Raw genomic sequence first — 24,702 nt, forward strand, 5'->3', positions numbered from 1 at the left:
GTGTGTTTGCAACTATTTCAGAAGTTGTTGGAAATTTTGTCTTAATCCCAAATCAAAGCTCAATTAATGACTTTAAATGAGCAGCAACTCAACCAGGATTCTTAGTATTAAATATTCCAACACAGGACTGAGTCAAAAATATACTAGTTTCATACTTAAAAGAAATGATACGATGAAAATATAAAAATCTTTGCTATTATTAAATCACATTTGGTTTTTCTGTGTTTTGTTTTGAGATGGAGTTTTACTATGTAGTCCTGTTTGCCATGGAACTAAATATGTATACCAGATTGACTTTGAACTCACAGAGATCTACCTGCTTCTGCCTCCGAGTACTGGGATTATGTCTGGTTTATTATGTTTTTTTTTTTTTTTTCTGTAGATAGATTTTCTCTGTGTAGCCCTGTCTTTCTTGGAACTTGCTCTGTAGATCAGGCTGGCCTCAAACTCAGAATCTGCCTGCTGGGATTAAAGGTGTGCACTATCACTGCCTAGCTCATTATGTTTTTATAAGAACAAAAAACATTTTAAAAAATATTTAATTTCACTTACATGTATGTTTGTCTGTGTGTCTATCTTGTGTGTGCAAGTGCTGGCTGAGCCCAAAAGATGACATCAGATTCCTCTGGTGTTGGAGTTGTGAACTTCCTGGTGTGGGTGCTGGGAACCAAACCACTGAGACATCTCTCCAGCCCCAAGAGCAGAAAACATTTACGTGTAGTAAAAACAATGCAATTCACAGAGAATCTGACTGAGGTATTTCAGGCGGTGTTTGCTGACACTGTGTGATTGATGACGCGATGACATGGAGGGCAAAGTGCATATGCTGTCTGTTCATAGTGACGAAACACAGGGAAACACTTCCAGGAACAACTTGGATTTTCACATTTTGTTATGAGCTTTGTTGCTCCCAAAGTTTTGGTGGTTTCCATATTCTGTGACAACACCCTGTGTGGGGCCCCAAACCATAGTTAGGGAAGCTGGGAGCTAAGACACAGGTTAGTCAACACAGTGAAACCAGTGTGTCCTACATTAGAATGAAGTGACCAGGCCCACACTTAGTCACCAGGAAAGCTGTATTCTTGGACGTGACAGGCCATGCTCTCTACTGTAGATGACATGTTCCTCGAGGAGCTTCTAGGTTGCTCACCTCTGTGCCTAAAATACTGTTCTTTGCTTCTCCAGTTTTTTCCTTCCTCAAACTGGCATGTTTGTTCATGCTTATAAAACAGTCTTTATGAACATTCACACTGGATATTTAGGGTGATGGGACATTGTTTCTGTAGCTTTCTGATTGTTCAAAAGAACTCAAGATCAGAACAATGAAACCATATCCATCCATCCATCCATACATATATACATTCAGAGAGAGAGCATGAGAGTGAGTAGATGTCTAAAACTAAAGATCAGAGTGTCTGAGTGACAAAGACATTCAAGTTCTTGCAATTTTCCCAGTTGAAATTATTTTAAGATAACTAAGGAGAGACTGGAGAGACAACTCTTGTTATTCCCCCCCCACACTTTTATTCTTTTTTTACTTTTCATTAGTTTAAATCCAGGAAGAGTACAGCAGCACATGGATTCTGTGTCCAATGGCTTTCACAGGAAGGTTGCTTTGGAATTTGGCATGAACCATGCCACTGTTTCCATGGGCCCAAGTTACTTTTCCCCAGATCACTCTGGTTTTGTTTGATTTGCCTCCAGGAGTCACTGTTTTGTTTTGGTTTTTTTGTTTGGTGTTTTTTTTTTTTTTTTTTTTTTTTTTTTTTGTTCTTTATACACATAAACATACCTCTTGTCTAAATAGAATTCAGTTTCATCTTGGGCATAAGTACCTTAAGAAGAGCTGTGTGCTCTCTTGGGTTCTGGAGACCTGGCTTGTAGCCAGCAAAAATGGCCTTGTATCAGAGCCTTCCAGACATATTTGCTTCTTAGAAGTCTTGTTCCCAGAAGGCTTCCACAGGCACCAAGATGGTGGAAAGAGCCACTTGTTATTCTTCCAGCAGATTTAGGTTCAATTTCTAGCACCTACATGGTAGCTCACAATGATCTGTAACTCCAGTCCCAGAGAATCTAACATTTACTCCGGCTTCTGTGGGCACCAGACATGCATGCACACAGAGACACATGCAGGCAAAACACTCATACACATAAAACCAAAAGTTAAAACATTTTTTTAAAGAACATGGCAAGTGGCTGAAGAGGTGGCTCAGAGGTTAAGAGCACTGGTTGTTCTTCCAAAGGTCCTGAGTTCAAGTCCCAGCAACCACATGGTGGCTCACAACCATCTGTAATGAGATCTGGTGCCCTCTTCTAATGTGTAGGCATACATGCAGGCAGAATACTGTATAAATAATAAATAAATAAATCTTAAAAAAAAAAAAGGACATGGCAAGTAGATTGGTACAAAAGGGTGAGTGACTGATAAGGGCTTCTTTTGGGGGTCAAGGAAGGATTCTAAAATTGATAATGTTACTCTGCAACCTTGTGACTAGACAAAAAACCACTGACATGTTTACTTCAAATGAATTTCTGACGTGTTACTATATGTCAATAGACTGTAGAAGAGTAAGTTTCACAACATGTAATATAATGCAAAGCCAGGAAGGTTTTATGCTAGTGGTACCCACACAGATGGATGGAGAAGAGAGGAACTTCACTAAGCAAAAGATCCCTAAATGAGTAGTTCCTCCACAAGACCGAGCCCCAAGTGACATGGATTCTCTCCTATTTCTTACACTGGGTCTTATTTCTCCTATGAGTACTGCAGGCAAAGGAATTCAGTTGTTTAAGCAGATGCACAATTTGATTAACTACATTTGAATCCAAATCTACTCAGCATATGTGTTGGGCAAATTGCTTTCCTGCTATTGTTAAAAAAACAAAAACAAAAACAAAAAAACAAAAACAAAAAATAAAAAACAAAAAACAAAAACAGTGATTAAAGGCCAGGTACCATACAGAGATAGGCAGATTGCTGTGAGTTTGAGGCCAGCCTGGTCTATGAATGGAGTCCAAGACAGCCAAAGCTACACAGAGAAAGCCTGTCTCAAAACAAAACAAAACAAAACAACCAAACCAAAACAAAACAAAAAAACCAAACCAAAACAAAAACAAACAAAACAAAACAAAAAAGCCAAACCAAAACAAAAACAAACAAAACAAAAACAAACAAAAAACCCCCACAACACCAAAACTGATTATCAATTGAATTGTTGTGAAGAATAAATGACATAGTACATGAAAAGGACTTCAGAGAGTGTCTGCTACTTTTTGGAATTCATTCACTTCACCAAAGAAACAATTTCTCATCAAGATGAACTTTCTTCTTTGTGAGTCCCCAGCCAATTTAGTTCCCCATTTATCAATAGCCACCCTCCACACGTCATTTCCAATTACTCAGACACAAAGTACTATTGGTATTCTGCTGAGACAAGGAAAGGGAAAGAACTTTGCTTCACCAAGATTCTTTCTTTGGTACTGGCTGTGACGGTGCACACCTGTAATCCCAGTACTCTGGGAGACAGAGGCAGGAGGATCTCTGTGAGTTGGAGGCCAGCCTGGTCTACAAAGTGAGTCCAGGACACAGAGAAACCTTATCTCAAAAAATTAAAAAAAAAATCTCTCTCTGTGCTCCATTTCTTTCTAGAATTCAGGAATTACAGAAAGGACTGTGAGATCTAGGGAACAGGAAGCGCTGATTTCAAAGGCCAAGGTCATTGCTGTTATTTTGACTCAAAAAGTGGGCCCAAACCACTAACACCTTGGTTATCTGTGGTCCTAGAGGTTGGGTGAGCACACAGGAAGATCTGGTCATAGATGTGACACCCATCTCTTGCTACTCATGTGCCAGTGTGTACCTACGGTACATGGGCAGGTTTATTTTACCTTTTATGAAAACTCTATCCTGAAAACCATTATCATCCTCTATTTTACATGAGAAAATTGAGCACCAGAAAGTTCATTTGTCAAGGCTACACAGCCACAAGGGGGTAAAGCCAGGATTCCAATCAAGCTCTGTCTTTGGGTCTTACCCTCTTAACTGCTGTGTTAACTGGAAGGTCCAGAATGGGAAAAAGTTTACAATCCAGGCCCTCTTCCAGGGTGGCCCTAAGCAGTAGAGGCCATAAATTGTGTCTTATTATTAGCACCTGGGAGGCAGAGGGGGACTGTAGCCTAGGCTGCAATAGTAAGACCTATCCCACTACTCAACCATGTATAGATAATCTCAACAGAATTAAAGGTGTCCTCTGCATGCAGAGTTCGGCTTCTGCTTACTTGCAGGTTTGGAGTCAGACAGATCTCAGTTAAGGTTCTGGTTATTGTACTTGGTAGGGACGAGATTCTGGACAAGTACTGTGTGAACATTTCCAGGGGAAGACGTGAATAAATGTCTATTTAACTCAGGGTATAATTCCCCCAAAATCTAACCTGGTAAAACAAGAGTTTATTAGCTTGTTTACAGAGCATGGGTGAGGGATTACATACAGGAGTGTGGGCCATCCCCAAACAGCGGCATCACTCCAAAGTCCCCCACTGCGGATGGTGATGGCACAGAAGCTGCATCATAGAGTTCCTCCTGTCAGCTATACTTCCACTTCCTATACATATACTCCGGCATCTCTCCAGGCGCAGGTGGAATCCTAGGTGACGATCTTGGAATTCCCCCACCCCACCCCTCTACCAGGAAATACCCATTGCTCCATTACTATTTCCATAGCTGTGTCTAACACCGTATTGCTCTGTTTTATTCCTAGACGTGAGCTACCAAGCCAGGTTACTCTCTACTTCAAAATAGCTTCATTTTATGCCAAGAGGGAAAAAATGTCATACTACAAGTAGGTTTAACTCCTGAATTTGGAATTCCTATACTAATTACTTTTCTTGTTGTTCTGACAGAAATAATTTGAAAGAGGAAGGTTTATTCCGGCTCATGGTTCAGAGGATGAAGTTCACTGTGGGGATGGCATGATGGGAGCAGTTCACAGCTATGACAAAGGCAGCATGAGCTGGCTGGTTACATCATGTCAGCAGTCAAGAAGTAGAAAGCTCCTGCCTGATCCAGGCCTAGACAATGTCCCCGAAGGCTTGCCCCCCAAGAACTCACTTTGCCAGCCAAACCCAACTTCCTAAAGAAGCCCACAACCCCTAAAATCACCACTACCAGCTGGGGAGCAGGTGTTCAAACACATGAGCCAGTGAGGGACATTCCTGTCCATGCTGGTCCCAAAGCCATCTTAGAATCTAACATGCATTCAGTCTGTCTTAGCTAGGGTTTCACTGCAGTAAAGAGACATCATGACCAGAGTAACTCTTAGAAAGGAAAACATTTAATAGGGGCTGGCTTACAGGTTCAGATGTTCAGTCCATCAAGCATGGCAGTATGCAGGGAGACATGGTACTGGAGGAGCCAAGAGTTCTACATCTTGATCAGCAGGCAGCAGCAGGAGACTGAGTTCCACCTGGGTGGAGCCTGAACATAGGTGGCCTCAAAGCCCAACTCTACAGAGACATACATACATACATACATACATACCTATCTACCTACCTACCTACTCTAACAAGGCCACACCTCCTAATAGTGGAACTCTATATGGGCCAAGCATTCAAACACATGAGGCTAGAGGGCCATTCCTATTCAAACCAACACTGACTAACATCAAAAGTCCTCCTATCCTTACAGTTCCTAAACTTAAATATCCAAGGTCTCTTCCAAAATTCAAGGCTGTGAGCCCCTGTAAAGTCAAAAAGCAAATTACATACATCCAATGCACAGAGTAAACACTTTGATTCCAAGAGGAAGGGTCCAGAAGGTCGTGTTTTAAGTTTTCTTTCTATTGCTGTGATAAAGACTGTGACCAAAAGCAGCTTGAGGACAAAAAGGGTTTAATTTCAGTTTATAGCTTTCAGGCTACAGAGAAGAGAACTCAGTGCAGGCACCTGGAGGTAGACCTGAAGCAGAGGCCATGGGGACCTGCTGCTTCCTGACTTGCATCTCTTGACTCTCAAAGCTTGCTTTCTGACACGGTCTAAGACCATCTGCCTGCCTAGGGAGTGGCATGCCACCGCACTGAACTGTGCTGCCCCACACCAATCACTAATGATAATAACATTAAATACCCCGAAAACTTGCCTATAGGGAAACAAAACTGAGTGGTTTTTTCTTTTTATTTTCCTTGCCAGATGAACTTAGGCTGTGCCAAGCTGACAAAAATGTAACCAGCACAGATAGCAAGACGGAAAGACTGGACCAAAAGAAAGACCATAAAACCCTGCATCTTAGCTGGGCATGGTGATATACACCTTTAATCCCAGCACTCAGGAGGCAAAGGTAAGTGGATCTGAGTTTGAGGCTAGCCTGGTCTACACAAGAAGTTCTAGACAGATAGAGAAATCCTGTCTCGAAAACAACTCACAAAACCTTGCAGCTTTATGTCTCTGCCTCTGCAGCTTGTGGTGGCATCATCAGGATTCCTAGGGGCTCTGGTAGCCCCACCTCTCTGGCTCTGCTACCGGCAGCATGTATTTGTTCTTGGCTGCCTCCACTTGATAAGGGCAGTTCACCTCAGCAGAGGTGTCATGTTTCCGGCATCTTCAACATCCTGGGGGCTGCACTGCAACTTAGGTTTCACCCTCACAGCTCTACACACAGCCTACACCGGAGCTCCACGCGGCGAACCTTACCCTGCTGCCCACTTCCTGGCCTCGGCAGCTTCTTGGAGACTTGGTGCAAGCCTCCAACAGCAAGTCCTGCCGTTAGGACTAAAGGAGACTCCAGTTTCCCAAACTCCAAAAGGCAGTCCAAATATCTAGAAATGGCTCAGCCTGGACTATAGGAGGATTTCTGGTGCTTAGGTAAAAGCCAGCGTCCACAGGAACTTGTAAAGGAGTCATTTCCTTAACTTCTGGCAGAAGGGACAAATGACTACCTGTACTGCCTACTAGCATACCAAGGTAAACAGTTAGCCTACAGGCACTCTTAGTACCACAAGCAAATGTTACACATTTCCAAGTCCATGATAGCATGGACTTTGCTAGTACCCCAGCCCTTCTCACTTCCTCCAGCTCTTGAGAGTCTCTCCCCTCCAGCTACTCATTCTCCTTGTAACCCCGCTCTTTTGGCTATGCCCTTGCTCTCTGTCTTAGTTAGGGTTTCCACCTGCTGTAAAGAGACACCGTGACCACGCAACTCATAACAAGGAAAACATTTAGTTGGGGCTGGCTTACAACAGAGGTTTAGCCCATTACTGTCATGGCGGGAAACATGGGGGTGTACAGGCAGACGTGGCACTGGAGAAGGAGCTGAGAGGTCTACATTTTGATCCACAGGTAGCTGGAAAGAACTGTGTGCCACTGAGCCTGGGCTTAAGTATCGAAACCTCAAAGCCCTCTCCCCACAGTCACACACTTCCTCCAACAAGACCAAATCTCCTCACAGTTCTACTACCTGTGGGCCAAGCATTCAAACACACGAGTCCACGGGGCCTATTCGTATTCAAAGCGGCATGCTGTCTCTATCTCTGCGCTCTGCTCCTGCTTCTGTCATATCCAGATCTAGTCTGCTGACCAAGTTCATTCTACTTTCTCCCTCTGCTCTGGACTCTCTTCCAGATGTGTCCAGCTGTTCTCTCTTCATATCTACAATAAAATCCTTCCCCTTAACTACACCATGGAGTGGCCATGTTGTCAGTTTATACACCTGTCACTTTTGTATTCTATATGCCTGCAAAATTAGCACTGTATGAACAATACCAATTTCTGATTCCCACTCAAGATGTAGTCTGGCTCCCTTGGGCCACAGTTGAGTGGCCTGTGTAGGCTTGACCAGTTGAACTTGGGAAAACATTTTCCTAGATGGTACTATTGGGACAAGGCATCCTGGAGCCTTCAATGGGTGCAGGCTACCCTCAAGGCACCATTCCTGTTGTTCCTGGACAGGGCGGTAGGTTTCTATCCAATTGAACAAATAAAATTTAATTCAACAATTACCTCCACTTTGCAGTAATGTTTGTTTACAACCCCCTTCCTCACCCAAATGCACATTGGCCACATCTATCTAGAATTCTCATTGTAAACCTGGTTATTGGAAGCGAGCAACAACTGTGTCACAGACTATTTTATACACTAGCATGAATTTTCTTTTATCAACACATTAAATCAGTCCATTACTTTGAACTTCAGCCTCATGCAGATTTTCAGGATATAGGCAAATGGAGCCAGAATTTTTTTTTTTTTTGCCAGACTGTAACACAAATGATCTCTGGTCCAATTTCCAAAAGAACCCTTGTTTTTCTCTAAAAGCTTATGAGCAGACACTGTGCCCTTTCTATTGGCATTCTGAACTCCCCAACAGAATGGCCTCTTGAGCTCTGTGTGGAGCACTCTAGGCTTTTTAGCCCACAGCTCCCAACTATTGCACATTCTTCCTGCAAACCAAATGTTCTGAAAGCCTAAGAACCACATGGTTTCTTTCATGGCTGTGACAAAGAATGTGAACTTAAGGAAAGGTTTATTCTGTCTCACGATTTGAGAGAAGAGAGCAGTATGGTACATGGCATCAGTGAAGCCGTGGTGGTGGGTGTCTCCAGGAAAGTAGAAGTTTGCAGCAGCTGCTCAGTACACAGCACCCACTGAGAAGCACTTAGTTCAGGGCAGAAGCTGGGCCAGTTACAGTCCTGAAGCCATGCCTCTACAGCCCTACCTCTGCCAGCTAGGGTGCAGGACAAAAGTTTCTACCTGATCCCACAACAGTGCCACAGGCTGAGGATCAAGTGTTCAAACACTTGAGTCTGGTGGGAGGGCATTTCACACTCAAACCATAACAAAAACAATACCCACTTCAATCATTATTTTGATGAAGCAAAACAGTAAGTACTAAATAAACCATTGTTATCTTTAAAACTATTATAATTACAACCCTCCATATTGTCTTTCAAAAAAAACGCCATGAGGAGTCAACTATAGGTTGGTTCCCAACTTAAAATAAATGAAGTGCAAATATAGATTCACATTGGAGTAATGGAGGTAGCATTATGTTGGGAATTGGAAACTTGTCCCCTGGCTTTTGCCTGCTCCCCTTGAACCCACACCTTCTGTGATGCAGTCTGACTTGTCTGGGCTTCCGATTGAACAACAAAAAAAGAATGCTTGTTTGGATTTAGACTTAATCTCTGAAGTCCCTAGAATTCTTCGAATCTGTATAGTTTAAACTCTATGGATTCTCAACTTGTCAGTCTTGACCCCTTTGGCAAACCTCTATCTCCAAAAATATTTACTGTGCAATTTGTAACAATAGCAAAATTGCAGTTATGAACAATTTTATGTTTGGTGGTTATCACAACATGAGGAAGTGTATTAAAGGGTCACAGCATTAAGAAGATTGAGAACCACTGCTCTTAAGAGATTATGTTAAGAAACTCTTACCCTTGTCTTGTTTGTTTAAAAACATATGGGTGGTGAATTGAAAAATATATCATTAACTACTTTTAAGTTACACATTGTTCATTTATTGAAAACAAACAAATAAAAACCTTTATGAAATACTTCTTCCAACCACCACAGAAAAGTGCTTAAAATCTAAGAGCTTGAAACCCGCCATCTAGTGGTGAAGAAGGGAATCTCATGCTAGTGATAGAAGACAGGATGCTTACTCACAGGAAGCTTGCTTTTCACTTTCATCTTCTCCCCTCCTAACTCAGGGGAGTGTTACTCGCACAGAAACCCGATGAATTCTGACCTAAGAGCTTGTTTCTCTGACAGCAGTCTTGTTTTGAGACAGGGTCTCGTTGTGCTGCCCAGGCTGGCCTGAACTTCTCGATCCTTCTGCTCTTAGCCTTCCAAACCTCTGGAATTACCAGGTGTGCACGTACGTGGCTGACCGGGGTAGTCTTAAAGCAATGAAACAGTGTGGAATTTTGAGAACCGGGGAAATCTAGTCGGCTTTATGATGGGGTGGAGGAAGAAAGGTTTCTACTACCGATACTTCTTATTCCTATCCAAGAGACCTGCCCAACTAGTTCTCAGGGGCAGGCACACCGTCTCCCATGCCACAAGGTGACCTCCCGGACTCAGAACCTTTGATTTGATAACTACAATAATTTCTTAAATTTAAATACGTAGAAGAATTGCACTGTTCTTAAACCCTAAGAGTGAGAAAGAGGCCGGAGTTGAAGGGAACTAGCCATATTGTTATATAGTCGTTTCCGGTTTTTCTTTTCCTAGTTCCTCCTTGCTTTTCCTCTCTCTCTCTCTCTCTCAAATAAAACAATTAATAGTACTACGTTTAAAGAAAACATATCGCTCATGTGCAAGGAGGTTTAATTGTTCCAGAAGGCACCTGGAGATCCTCTGTCGTCGAAATATTTGAGTCCTTTCCTGACGGATCTGCGGCATTTTCCAACATGCTCTTATTCATTCTCTACTAGCACAGTTTTCTCCTCAAACCTTTTAAGACTTTCAGCTACCCTCGGTCTTGCTAGTAGAACCCCCGGGGGCTTTCTGACTTACAACGCCTCTTTTCTTTTATTTTCTTTTCAAAACTGGGATGACTAACGCCAGCGAGGTATCCCGATAACTTAAACACGAACTGTCCACTTCACCTTTGAAAACCTCGGGGCTCAGCGCCTTCAAAGGCATCCGGGCATTTATTCCTATTTCTGTTCCTCCACGGGGCTCCCGGGAGGGGCAGTTTCGCCCGGCAAGTCGGGAGAAGCGGTGATGCGGAACTTGCAACAGTTGGCGCCGGGTGATGGGCAGGTTGGAAGTGATAGATGGGGCTAGTTTAAAAACCCAGAGCCCCCGGGAGGGCCGGGGCAGCCGTGGCCTTGCGGGAGGGCGAGGGCGCCAGCGGGCCGGGGCAGCCGGCGTGGGAAGGCGTCGCTCCGCGCGGCCGGCCGGGAGACGCGGGGCCGGCGCGCGGGGACGCCGGGCGGGCGGGAGTTGGAGCGGGCCGCCCCGGGGCCACCGAGAGGTGAGGGCAGCCTTGCCCCCGCGCCGCCCACGGCGGGAGGCGCGACGCCCGGGCCACGGGTGCGTGCGCGGCCCCGGGGCGACGCGGCTGGGCGTGCGCGGGGCCGCGGCGGAGGCAGGGCCGGGCGGGCGGCAGAAGATGGCGAGGGTGTGTAGGCGGCAGCAATGCTCCGTTGAGAGACGCGGCTTTCGGCAGGAACTGGACTCGTGGCGCCACAAGCTCATCCGCTGCGTAGGTGAGGCCCTCCGCCGGGGCCGGAGCCACCGGGCCGCCGGCCGCCCGGGCGCGGGAGGGAACGGGGCAGCCGGCCGCGGCGCTCCGGCCCCGCGCGCCCTCCCGGGCTCGGCCCCCTCCCCCACCCCCCGGAGCGCGGGCGCGCGGCCGCGGCGCCCCTCCCCTCGGCTCGCGGGGCGGGCTCGGAAGCGCGGCCTCTGGTCGGCGGCGCATTGTGGACGCCGGGCCCGCCGCCGCCGCCGCCGCCGCCAGCGCGCCGGGACGCACGGGGTCGCCCCCACCTGCCCTCGCGCCGCGCCCCTCCCCCACGCCGGCCGCGCGCTCCGGCGCCCGCGGGCGCGCGCGGCGGCGGCGGCGCTCGGGCGTGTGCGAGGCGTGAGGTGGAGATGGGGGCGGAGGGAGCGGGAGCTGTCACAGGCCCCGCGTCCGCCTGAGCGAGCCAAGTGGGGTGTCATGGCCGCGGGGGGCAGCGGCTGCACTTCCTCTGCTGGCAGCGGCGGCCGGGGAGTCAGTCCTCGGCGCACGGGTCGGTGTGTGCGGATTTGTGTTTGGGGTGCGCGCGGCGGGGAGGCGGGGGCGGGAGCCGGGCGGGGGCCGCTGGGGTCTCCTCCGCGGAGCCCCCGGCGCCCGGCGGGCTTCCCCGGGCGGAGGGAGCGCGGACTGGGGCGCCCGGGAGGGGCCGGGCTGCACCTCTCACACAGTGTGTTTTGTCTGTTTTTCTCTCCCAAGGTCCCGTTTCCCTCTGTGCGGCGGCCGGCGGGACCATAAGGGCTTAACTCAAATTCCCAACCCTCCTCCAAAAAGTAAGTGGCCCGTGTGCTGTCCGCTCCACCCGCCGCCCCTAGCCCCTGTCCATCCTTGTGTCTGACTCTCACGTCTCCAGCATTGTTATTTCCCCGTCTCGGCTTCGGTGCGGCTGAGGTGCGGGGAAATGCCCTCTCGTCGTCCTCCTCTGTCCCCCACGCCCAGTCCTCGGGGAGGCCCGGAATTCCAGCCCCCCATCTCGGTGGGGCATGTTCTAGGGAGTCAGGGCTTCCTCAGCAGAACCTGGGAGATTCTGTCCGTCTGCTTGGGCCCCTGGTCCCCTCCTTCCCGACGGGGTTTCGTTGGAAGGAATTATGCAAATCCTGCTTTCTGGTGTCCATTCAGCGGCAATTTCATGCGGTGAGAAGTTCTCTTTGTTGTGCGAGGGGGAGAACAGACACTGATTTAATAGACATATCTGTTGGGGGGAAGGGTGGAGGGGGTGTGGAGAGGCTCAGTTTGGAAGAATTACAGCACTTGGTTAGCTCAGTCTTTGTGTTTGAGCCTTCTGGCTTGACAGGAGGGTCTGCCCTTTACAATGTCCCACAAGGGATGTTTCCTATAATAGACGAAAAAGCAAAACTAAAACTTTAAACAAGTGAAAAATAAGGTAGCCTTTACTAAGAGAAAATAAGCACTGCCGTTTTTGCAGTATTTCATTATGAAAATGTATAATGTAAATTTATTAAAGACTTAGACTGTAACATCAGATGGAATTAATGCAGGGGACAATGCGGTAAGGTATCCGATACCACTTTGGTTGTCCAAAGGTTAAAAGTATTTTATTTAAAATGCATACTTGGGTAAATATTAAAGATCTGAGCAGGTTTTTTTTTTTGGGGGGGGGTGATTTACCTTGTGAATCACAGGTTAAGATTTCCCTCTTGCCAATCCAAGCTCCGCGCTGCCTTCCAGGAAGCAAGCTTTTTGGCTCCAGCTATCATTTGCCCTGTTCTGCTTCTGCTTGTTTTGTTTTTCACAACCTGTCACACATTTGCTACACTGTGACATGGGTTTTAAGCACTTAGGAATTATGTCATTTGTCATCATCAAGTAAAAGTGTACATGTCAGGTTTTGAGAAACATCAGATTGAGGTGTTTTCCGAATTATTAGTTAATAGAAAAGACAAACTATTTAGAAGGATTTTTAGTTTTGTAGCTTTAGTTACAGTCATAGTGATAGTGTATTCTGGAGGGCTTTTTAGTATTTAAAAGGCTGGGATCGAGAAGTGCACCCTGTAATTTCTTGTGTGGGTACAGCTTTTGTTTAAATTATTTCAGTGAATTTTCCTATGCTGTTCGCTGTAAAATCCTTGTTTTCTGCTTAACTCCTCTTTCTTATCAGTAATTGCATTAGTGGTTGATAACTGCTTTTGGACAAGATGTTTTGTTTTGTGCCTCTTACTCCTGTAAACACCTCACTTGACTATCAAAGTCAGATGAATTCTTTGGTGAATGTTTTTGAGTTGGTGATCAGTTTTCTGAGAGTATATTTGGAACTCCAGATTTCTACTTTTTAGCTGATGTTCAGGAACTTTTAGAGTCTAGATGTTATTTTAAATACTAATACTTATTGATAGTTGCTCAGCTAAAGTCAGTTTGGGCATCATATTTTTTCTTTTGTTATATGTAATTTTGTTCTCTAAGGGGATTGTTTAAAGTGGTGTTATGAGATTTGTATTTTAAAGGGCTGGCAGCAGTCTTTATATAGTGCAAAAGGAGCTGTGCTGATTACTAATAGATGAAATAATTCCTCTTAGTAGGATTGGTTCTTTGCAGTTAATCTTTTGATTTTATTGGTTGATTGTTTTAAATATTTTAGGGGTATTTGGTTTTTAAGTGAAACTTAATTTATAGTAGTCCTTGGGTTAAAAATGAAGCTTCTGTCATTTCCAGAATTTAATTTTTCTTTTTCCTTTTTTCGGCAAGGAGGGAGTAAGATGTAAGTGATATCTTGAATACAAGTTACTGAGTCAGCAGTGCCATTAGTTGAGTCAGAGTTAATACAGATTGACTGTCTCTTCAAAGTGCTTGAGGTCAAAGTGTTTGACATTTCTGTGTTTTTTAGATTTTGGAATGTTTGCAAAGATTTTGTTGACTGACCATCCATAATCTAAAAACCTGAAATCCTAGTTACTCTAAAACCAACCCTTCTGGAGCACTTTGGATTAGAACAGAATTTGTGTTGGGTTCAGACAGTCATTTCAGGAGTAGGTGCTGCTTTACTTTGGTGGCTCTTGGGGGTGATCAGGTTCCTGGTAGATTGGTGTCTCTGATGCTACTGCCTATTAACCTTTCTGTATTTTCAGGCGCTTCCTAGTGTGGGAAAAGGTGTGATTTTTGCTAGTTCTAGTTTGGCTAAAAAAAGAACAAGATAAGTTTCTTGACTCATGGAAGGGTATTTCAATTACCTCTGTTTATAGCTACAACAATTCTAGAGGTATTTGATAATACCAGTTTTTAAAATTAATGAGTTACACAGGGTGGCCTTGTATTTTCTAATTGTGAGAATTGATTATTTCATGTCTTTGGGTACTTCTGAGTATCTGTCCAGTCCCTTAGCAACTGTAGTTTAATGTTGTTACTAGGGCGCAGGTAAAGTGATTAATTCACTTAAGTATTTATTACACAAACTGCCTTAAAAAAAAAAAAAACAGACACGTGGACAAAAGTTGAGGTGGCTGCTCTAAATTTCAGGAGCTTTTAGTTTTTGTTGTTGTTTTGTTTTTAAATTTAAATTAGCTTTAAAAATTGTGTTTTATTAGAACTTTTAGTTCTTACATAAGTATGTACAGTTTATTGTACAAGTCAAAATGTGTAGTATAATGGTACAGATAAGTGTGGAATGGAGGATTTTAGAAGTGAAATCTCTTCATGGAGGTGGCATACTTCATTTTGATGTATGTGGAAATGGTATAGTATACCTGAGAAATATGAGTAAAATGGAAAAGAACAAGGTGTTCATTTAAGCTGCAATCCATGATTAATGGGAGGGATATATGCTTGTGTAGGAATTTTTAAAATGGAATTTAGTTGGCTGCGCTGGCGCATGCCTTACATCTCAGCACTTGGGAAGCAGAAGCAGTCAGATGGATCTCTCAGATTTAGACCAGTCTGTTATATATAACAAGACCCTGTCTTTTATTTTATTTTTTTAATTTTCTATTTTTTTGAGTCAAGGTTTCACTCTATAGGTCTATAGTTTTGTTTGCTGGGATTAAAGCACGACCAGCTGCACCCAGCCCTAAAGCTGTTATTTTTGTTATCAGACAGGATCTCATGTAACCTAGGCAGGTTTCAAACTCACTTTGTACCCAAGGCTACCCTGTAACTTCTGATTTTCTTGCTTCTATTTTCCAAGCGCTGTGATTACAGTTGTGTGTCATCACACCTGACTTTTTATTTATGTATTTACTTTCAAGTTAAACAATTGTCATCCCTATACATTTTTTTTAATATGTCTGCAAATTCCCCACCCCCCTTTTAACTGTTCTGTGTATTTGTGCATTGCTTTGGGCATAATTCCATTATAAACTGATGACTTGTTTTCATTTTGTTGACATTTAGGTACAGGGAAGCACCTAAAGTCCATACCCTGATATTTTAAATTGAAATAGAAATCACATGTAATAAAGTTCACGTTTGTTTGTTTGTTTGTTTGTTTTGAGACGGAATCTTATATCATCCCAGCTGGTCTCAAAGTCTGTTGCCAAGACTGGCCTTGAAGTCCTAATCTTCCTGCCCGGATCTCTAGAGAGCTAGGCTTACTGCTCTATGCTACCATGCCTGACAAAATTCGCCTTTTGAATTGTACAGTTTCTGCTTTCTAATTATTCACAAAGTTGTATACATACCACCATTGATTCTAAAACATTTTCATTTCCATAAAAGAACCAACCCCCTTGCTCTTAGGCAGTTCTGTGACTTAGCTCTTGGCAGCTTCTAATCTGCTTTCTGTTTCTGTGGGTTTGTCTAGTCACTGCTTTCTTAGAGATGAACTCATGTTCTTTATGGCCTTTACATCTGACTTCTTCCATGTGTCATAGAGCTTCATCCAGGTGGCAACATGCATCCACAGTTGTATTCCCTTCATACTACATTATATGGACAGTCCTCATTTTGCGTGGACATTTAGCATGTTTATTTATTTATTTTGGCTATTACAGTACTATGAGAATTTCTGTACAGGTTTTTGTGTGAATATGTATTTTTAGTTTTCTTGAGTATGTACATAGGATAGAGTTGATGGCTTATGTCTTAACTTTTTGAGTTTACCATTTTTCAAAATGTTTGGGGATATTTTACATTCCCACCATAATTTTTAAAATGTTTCAATATCTTCTAAGTGTACACTAATATTTTTTTGTACACTAATATTTTTAATTGTCCGTTTTTGCCTCTTGATCTTTTTTCTCTTTGATTTAAAAAAAAATTATGGTTGTCCTAGTGAGCATGAATTAGTATGTTATGTTTATTTGCATTTAGTTAATGACTGATGATCTTTTATTGTGTTTATTGGCCATTTGATATCTTTGGGGAAATGTTTGCTTAGTTCTACTATCCACTTTGCAGTTTGATTGTTACTACTGAATTGTAGGAGTTCTTAATGCACTCTGAATACTAGACCTGTGTCAGAATATAGCTTACAAGTATTTTTTTCTCAGAACCATAGGTTAGCATGTGACTAACTTAAGCAGAGCTTGTGAAAGGGAATAGTGGGTAAAAGCAATGGAATAAGCAGAATGAGACTGAAGTTTTCAATAAAGGATTGCTTAAATATTTTTCCATGAATCAGTAAATTATTGGTTATTTTATGGCATTGTACAGCATACAGATACAGCTTGCTACCTGAATCTTCTAAATTCCAGCTTTTAAAAATGATTTATTTCTTTATTTTTATTTTATGTGCATTGGTAATTTGCTTGCATGTCTGTCTGTGTGAGGTTGTTGGATCCCGTGGGACTAGAGTTACAGATAGTTGTGAGCTGCCATGTGGGTGCTGGGAAGGAACCCCAGTCCTCTGTAGAGCAGCCAGAGCTCTTACCTGCTGAGCCCTCTCTCCTGTCCTGAATTCCTGCCTTTTAAACCTTAACACACCACAGACAATATGGCGTGCCACATTATTCAAGACTGTTTTATTCCTGAGTTTTGGATAGAAATGTGTTCTGCCATAAAGTTTTGTCTGACTGTATTCCACTTGAGGTTGAGAGTGAGAAAATTCTAGAGTACTTTTTGTTTGGAGATAGCACTTCACTGTGTAGCTCTGGCTGGCCTAGAACGCAAGAGATCCAACTTTTGTCTGCTTTTCTAGTATAAGGATTAAAGATTTGTGCTTTTTGTTTTGGGGATAAAAAGTGTTTCACTGTGTAGCTCTGGCTGGCCTAGAATGCAAGAGATCCAACTTTTGTCTACTTTTCTAATATAAGGATTAAGGATTTGAACTACTATGCCAGGTTCATGCTTTAACATTTTAAGATCATGTTTTTATTTTCATTTTATAAAATCAGAAACCTGACCAGTTAAATAGTTTATGGGAAATTATGATTATTTTGTTTCCTGCCGTACTGTTTTTAAAGGATTTTGAATTTTGTTGCAACTCTTAGTTTCTCTGATTAAAAAAAAAAAAAAAAAGATTTGTTTACTTTTATTGTATGGGTGCAGGTGTTTTACCTGCATGTATGTCTGCATCATGTTTGTATAGTCACGAGGAAAGCAGGAGAGGGTGCCTAGAGGTACTTGGAATTGAACCCAAGTCCTTTGGAAGAGCAGCCAGTGCTATCAACCACTGAGTCATCTCTTCAGCTCCCAGTTTCTCTGATTTTAGGTAGGTTTGATGTGCTACAAAGCACCAGGGAAAATGAGGTTCTGCTCTGCTACATATCTAACTACACATATTCCTTGTCTTGTGTATGTAGCAGAGCAGTTTTTGAGCTAGCAGTCTTCCATTTTACCTTTTGGCATGCTGGGACTGCAGTAGTGAACCCTCAGCCCTCAGGTCCACCTTGTAGTCAGGCCTTAAAGATGAAATTGAACATTGGATGAGGTATGCAGCAGAGTTAGAGGACCCAGATCCTTTGCTTAATGGAATGTGAGGAGCAAGTTAGAAAAGCTAGATAGTAGTGATTGACAGCTTCTAATGATTTTTGTCTTGTTTTTATTTCCTTCGTTTCACATTTCATCTGTTTTGTTCAAGAGAATTATTTGAGTAGATTAATCATTTTTCTAAAATAGAAGCCAGTGAAATTACAAGCATAAAACCAGTATTATTTTAAGTGTTTCTTATCAATTTATGAATGAAATCATTATAAAATTCTTAAAGTTCAGAGTAACAGAAGGAGCCAGTTTTGTGTAATGTGCATTTTTTAATTGTAGGAGCAGACACCTCAGGAATTGCTAAAAGAAATGGATATAATCAGTGGTGTTTAAACTGGCCTTAAGTTTTAGTGATGGGAAGCCAGAAGTTAATAATATAATTGTCATTTTATGTTAAGAGAAAAAAATTTTCAGTTTACCTTATAGTTATACTGAAACTATTACAGTATAACTTCAATATAGCAGCAAAGCCGCCTGTCTTACAGCTCCTGAACCATACACATATATCAGAAATTGAAGATAATTTTTTTGGGGGGGGGGCCCTCTTCTGAGATTGGGTTTCTCTGTGTAGCACTGGCTATCTTGGACTTGTAGACCAGGCTGGTCTTGAATTCACAGAATTCCACCTGCCTCCGTCTGTAGTGTGCTGGGATTAAAGGCGTGCACCACCATGCCCAGCCAAAAATAATTTGTAAGACAGGTTGTCTCAGGTTTTTGATAAGTAGAATGAAGCAGGTAAACATATTAACTGCTTAAAATTTAACATAGAAATGAAAAGTATCAGAAAATCCATTGTTAACTCCATTCTTTATCTACAATAACACAATTTTGCTTTTTCTTGTGTTTTGCTTGTGCAACAAGGTCTTACTATGTAGTCTAGGCTGGCCTTGAACTCACAGAGATCTGCTTGTCTTTGCCTTCCAAGTACCAGGGTAATGGTGTCTGCCACTATACCTGGGCATTTTATGGTTTTTGTTTGTTTGTTTGTTTGTTTTTACAAAAATTAACACTTTTTTCTTTCATTGTCTTTTATTTAGAAATATTGGAAGGTAAATATTAAAAAATTATTTGTTAGCTGCTGAAATGATGGTTCAGTGGGATGGTTAAGAGAGAGTACTTGTTGCTCTTTCAGAGGGCCTGGGTTTGGTTCCCAGCACCCACATGGTAGCTCACAACCATTTGTAACTCTTGTTCCAGAAAAATCTGATGCCCTCTTCTTACTTCCGAGGTCACCAGGTCATGAAGTCAAACATTCTCATATGCAGAAAAGTAAATAAATCATCTTTTTGTAATGGCTAGTTATGAGGCTGGAGAGATTGTTCAGGGTTAAAAAGCACTAGCTGACCTAGCAATGGTGGTACTTTTTAATCTCAGCACTCTGGAGGCAGAGACAGGCAGTGTGAATTCTAGGCCAGTCTGGTGTGTATAGTGAGACCCTGCCTCAAACAAAACCAAACTCTACAGATAGGTAGATAGGTAGGCAGATAGATAGATAGGTAGATAGATAGAAAAAATGAGTGTAGGGCACTGGTTGCTCTTACATTTTGAGATCCTGCCTTAAGAAAACAAACAAGCAAACAAATGTAGAGCACTGGCTGCTTTTGCAGAGGACCCAGGTTCAATTCCCAGCATGTCTGTAACTCCGGTCCTACGGGACCTGATGGCCTTTTCTACATAGTCAAATCTTACATGCATGTGGGACACATAAGCCCATACAACTCATCCCAAAAAAGATAATGTAAAAAAATGAAAACGTTAAAAATTGGTTAGTTAGAAAACAATAATATATCTTAATGTAGCATCAACTTTTAGCGTCACATAAATACTTGCCTCATATCTATTGAAACTTTCCTTTTTGGTTTTTGAAACAGTCTCTCTGTGTTAAACAGTCTCTCTTAAGTTGGCCCAAAGCTTATTGTAGAGCCCAGGCTTACCTTGTCTTAATCCTCCCGCCTCTCCTGCTTCCTATAACAAGAGTGGGCCCCACCACACCTGGCTAATATTTTAATGTTAGAATCACCTGAAATTAATCTAAACGTCTCAGATATAAGTAAAACAGAACCAAACTCTTCTTGAAGCATTCTTTTTAGTTAATTTGTTTTAATTGCTATTTGAAACTAGTTTATTTACATTTTTGAGGCAAGATTTTGCTATGTAGCCCAGGCTGGCCTTGAACTCATGATCCTACTGCCTTAACTTTGCCAGTGCTTTAATCATAGACTTGCACTACCATATCTGATGGGTTTTTTTTTTTTGTTTTGTTTTGTTGTTGTTGTTGTTCTTTTTCTTAAAGATAATGAATGTGGTACACAGACATACATGCAGGCAAATAGCCACCTTATGGCCTCTGTGGGCATTGAACACACAGTGCACATACATTCATGCAAGCAGAACACTCAGTGCATATAAAATAAAACTTTTTTTCTCAAGTAGACTGCATAGGTTACAGAGAAAACTGAAAGAATGAATCCTCTTGATGAGGAATGCCAACTATGAAGAAGATTGTGTATAGGTTTTTATCTTTTAAAAGGAAGAGAATGTAATTAGTAGAAAGAGTTTTCTAATATGGCTGTATGTTAAAATTTAATGTGGAATGAGCAACAAGGTTCCAGAATCATTAGAACCTCCCCTGTACTCTTTTGCCCACCCCCCAGTTTCCTGAGAGTTTAAACTGTTTGTTTGTTTGTTTGTTTGTTTGTTTTTGAGACAGGTTTTACCGTGTAGAATAGATTAGCCTCAAACTCAGAGATCTGCCTGCCTTCCAAGTGCTGGGATTAAAGGTGTGTGCCACTATGGCTAGCTTAAATTATATATTTAAAACTAAATTTGTTATTGTTAAATGATTAACATCTTGTGTATTACCCCTTAGACAATAGAAATTATTGTAATTGTATAATAGATATTATCTATCTTTATAGATAATAGAAATTATTTCTTAAAATTATAAAGATATTTAGGTTACCGACACTTAGTAATTACTGTATCTAAGCAAACAGCCATTTTGAGGGATATGAGTATATCTGTATCTCTCTATATATACATCCAGCTATAAGTAGAAGATAAAGGATTGGCAGGAGGACCTGAGTTTTCTGTTACTCAGGAATAGAAGTGGAAGCAGTGATAACAGCTATTTTGCTGTTGTGTTTGTTTGGAAAAATTCATATACTTGGAATGCTGAAAGGATAGTTTCAGACATTGGGGATCTTCAGATTTGGTCAGTAATGCAGCCAATGATTCTGCCAGGGATATTCTTTCTTTTTATATAGATATATCCTCATCTTTTAAAATATTTTATTTTATGTTTTGTGTGTGTAGGTGCTATGCCTGCGTGTATATCTGTGCTCCACTTGAGTGTCTGGTACCTGAGGAGGCCAGAACTGTTGAGCTTCCGTGTAGCTGCTAGGAATTAAAACCATGTCATCTGAAAGAGTTGCCAGCACTCTTATTCACTAAGCCGTTTCTTGTTTATGTAGTTCTTTTTCTTTTGTGTACACAAAATCAGTTTTTATGTTTTAAATTTACATCGTTAAGAAACGGACTTAACTTTCAAGTTTAAATAATTATTTCATTTATCGTGTGTATGCCACATGTTTGTAGATGCCAGCAAAAGCCTTGGAAGGAAGATAAGGCTAGAGGATAGTCTGCAAGTTTGAGAATGGTCACAAAATTAGTCGTTTTTGTTTGTTGGTTTTTCTGTTTGGTTTGGTTTGGAGACAGGGTTTCTCTGGGTAGCCTTGGCTGTCCTGGAGCTCACTACATAGACCCGGCTGGTCTTTGAACTCAGATCTGCTTGCCTTTTCCACATGAGTGCTGGGACTAAAGGCATGTGCTACCACTGCCCAGCTCACAAAATTAGTTTTTAAGACAAAATGGGTGTTTTTGTTTGTTTGTTTCTCGAGACAGGGTTTCTCTGTGTAGCCTTGACTGTCCTGGACTCTCTTTGTAGACCAGAATTCACAGAGATCCACCTACCTGTGCTTCCTCAAGTGCTGGGATTACAGGCATGCACCAGTGCACCTAGATCTTGGTGTTATGTTTTAAGGAAGAAATGGGTATAGCAGGCAAAGTCTGTAAATGAGTACAAGTGACTCCAGTTCTCTTGATCGATTTGGAGCATTCTGTCATTGGGATTGCAGTTCCTTATAAGCTGTTGTCCTGCCCCAGCACTGAGAGATGTGACCTTTGAATTTCTCATTTATAATTCTAATTCAATTAAGATGAGGACATCCTTTATTAGGCCAGACTGTATTATTAATATTGCTATTGATGATGTCTTTGTAAGAAGATGGGAATTTGGATAGAGAAGGAAGACAGGTAGACTGAAGTAGAATAAGACTGCCTGTTCTAGGGGATGCCAGGTATTGCTGGCGGCCACTATAATAAGATGGAAAGGAGCAGAGGAGAGCCTTGAGAGGGAGCATGCCCTGTGGACACCTTGATCCCTAACTTTTAGCCTCTATAATTGCAAGTGAAGGTGTCTCTCCATCCAGTTGTGATGGCTTAGTAAAGCAATTCTCCAGTGTTCATAACCGTCTCATTTGATACATATCGAATGGGCACTCTACACTGAACTATACCCCCAACCAGTTCTAAATTTTTTCAAAGTCAAAAGCTGGGCATCAGGCTGTTGAGATGGTAGTTAGTAGTATTTTGGTGAGTCTGAGCAAAAAACTAAGGTCAGCTTAAATAATATTTCTGGGTTTGTGTTCATTTTCTGCAGTGCGTTGGTTAACATCTTTAAGGCTGACAGCTTTAAAAAACAATGTATCAGGGCTGGAGAGATGGCTCAGAGGGTAAGAGCACTGGCTGCTCTTCCAGAGGTCCTAAGTTTAATTCCCAGCAACCACACGGTGGCTCATAACTATCTATAATGAGATCTGGTGCCTTCTTCTGTACATGCACACAGAATATTGCATACATAATAAATAAAACTTAGAAAAACAGTGTATCTTGTGAATATCTAAGTTTCTAGTTTATACATGTACATATGTTTGTTTCTTGATGACAGTGTTTTGTTATGTAGTTTGAGCTGGTCACAAATTTGTGTTCCTCTTGTACCATGCCAGTTTAAAAGTGGGTATTTTCTGTAGAGTCTATAATACTTAAGTTTGTGCTGTACAAACTCACTTTTAAGGAACCTAAGGCTTTGTTGGAAAAATGGAGTTTGGGGATATGGCAAGCTTCCCCACCCCCACCCTGGGCTTGGTGGTACAAGTCCTTAATCCCAGCACTCAGGAGGCAGAGGCAGGCTGATTTCTGTGAGTTCAAGACCAGTCAGGGCTACATTGTAATCCCTCCCAATTCTTTTTTAAAATTTACTAGAAGGAAATAATTCTGTCTTAGATTAGTAATAATTAATTTGGTAAAGCTGTTTTTCATTTGTACATGTTTAACACTGGTACTTTTAAAATTTTAGTGATACCTTTTCAGTTCAAAACCCCAAACTAAAGAATGTGGTGAAAAGCCTCTTTCTATCTATCCCCTGTGACTGCCAACTCCCCAGCCTAGCCAGAGTTACATAGTGAAATCATGTCTTTTAAAAAACCATGAAAAGAAAAAATAAAAAGAAAGAGGTAAGCCTCTTTGGGTGCTGCCTCCCAGCTCTTCAGTGGGGCTGGGCTCTGAAAGCGGGTTGCTGCAATGCCACTGTAGGAAGCTTGAAACCTGCTTTTGTTGGAGTGTGATCACCCAGGTTGTTCGGACTATGTGAAAGGTTGGCCTTGTGCTTACCCGAAGTTTCCTTAAGTAGGATAGTGGCATTGACTTTGTAATAGAAGCTGTTTTTGTTAGATGGTTTTGCTTTTTATTTAGTGTGTTCTAGTAAATTGGGTGCTTTCTTTGGGCAAGCTTGTTTTCCCTTCTCTGATTTGACTACTGTTATTTAACTCTTTTATGTCTGATATCTAGAAACTAAAAGTAGAGTCTCACATAAAAATATACAACAGGGATTAATAATAAATGTTCCCAGTTAAGGAAGAACCATCAGAAAGAAGAGTAATAACACAGAGGTCAGTCCTGTATTTTGAGACCCAGGTTGACAAGGAAGTAGCTACTCAGTGACTCATAGGTAATAATCCAAAATGTTTTCTGTCAACTAAAGGCATATTGATTTATTAGGGAGTTTTAAGCAAATAAAAACCTTGTTTCCTTAGGGGTTATTAGTTAAGAAGATGATTTGGTTGGATTATGTTTTAATGTAGTCATTGCGCCCAATAGTCTATGAGCATCGGTACACAGGGACACAGTAATGGTGATTGAGGGCAGAGCAAACTGTCCATACTACACAGAATGTAAACAGAGAAATAGGGTCACTACAAATGTTCTGAAAACAAGACATTCTTTCTGTGTGTACTATGGGGGTGGGGGTTAGAAAAACAAATTCAGAAGACTTTCTGAGAAAAGAAATTATAATTTGATAGTTAAAAGAGTAGCAGGAGTTGAGTAAACAGGGAAAGGAGGAGGGGAAAACTACTGAGTAGAAACAGTATGCTTCTAGATAGGCTTTTCGGTTATAAAATAAGAATTAGACCTTGCTTCTCAAACATATTTTTTCACTATTGCATTTAAATATGCTTTAAAAAGACTAAACTTTGTAGGATTAT

General features: G+C 42.0%; 1 protein-coding gene and 1 pseudogene across 14 annotated transcripts in view; one reads left to right on the forward strand and one right to left on the reverse strand.

Annotated features, from left to right (window-relative positions):
* Positions 1–1,549: 1,549 nt before the first annotated feature.
* LOC132648027 (large ribosomal subunit protein eL33-like) lies at positions 1,550–1,922 on the reverse strand (annotated as a pseudogene).
* Positions 1,923–11,078: 9,156 nt separating this feature from the next.
* Positions 11,079–24,702, forward strand: part of Lcor (ligand dependent nuclear receptor corepressor) — a 115,800-nt gene continuing 102,176 nt past the window's right edge. For 4 of the 14 annotated variants that reach the window (XM_060389416.1, XM_060389492.1, XM_060389421.1 and 1 more), the window contains exons 1-2: positions 11,079–11,204; positions 11,933–12,006. Coding sequence is in view for 3 of the 14 variants with exons in the window: in XM_060389410.1 (XP_060245393.1) it covers positions 11,657–11,733; positions 11,933–12,006 (151 nt within the window). In the remaining 11 variants the exon portion in view is untranslated. Of the gene's footprint in view, positions 11,205–11,548; positions 11,734–11,932; positions 12,007–24,702 lie in introns of those variants that run through there. The other 10 variants (XM_060389410.1, XM_060389413.1, XM_060389436.1 and 7 more) reach the window with 8 other exon arrangements.

This window comes from Meriones unguiculatus, chromosome 1 (genome assembly GCF_030254825.1).
Source record: "Meriones unguiculatus strain TT.TT164.6M chromosome 1, Bangor_MerUng_6.1, whole genome shotgun sequence".
In the NCBI taxonomy this organism is placed as follows: Eukaryota; Metazoa; Chordata; class Mammalia; order Rodentia; family Muridae; genus Meriones; species Meriones unguiculatus.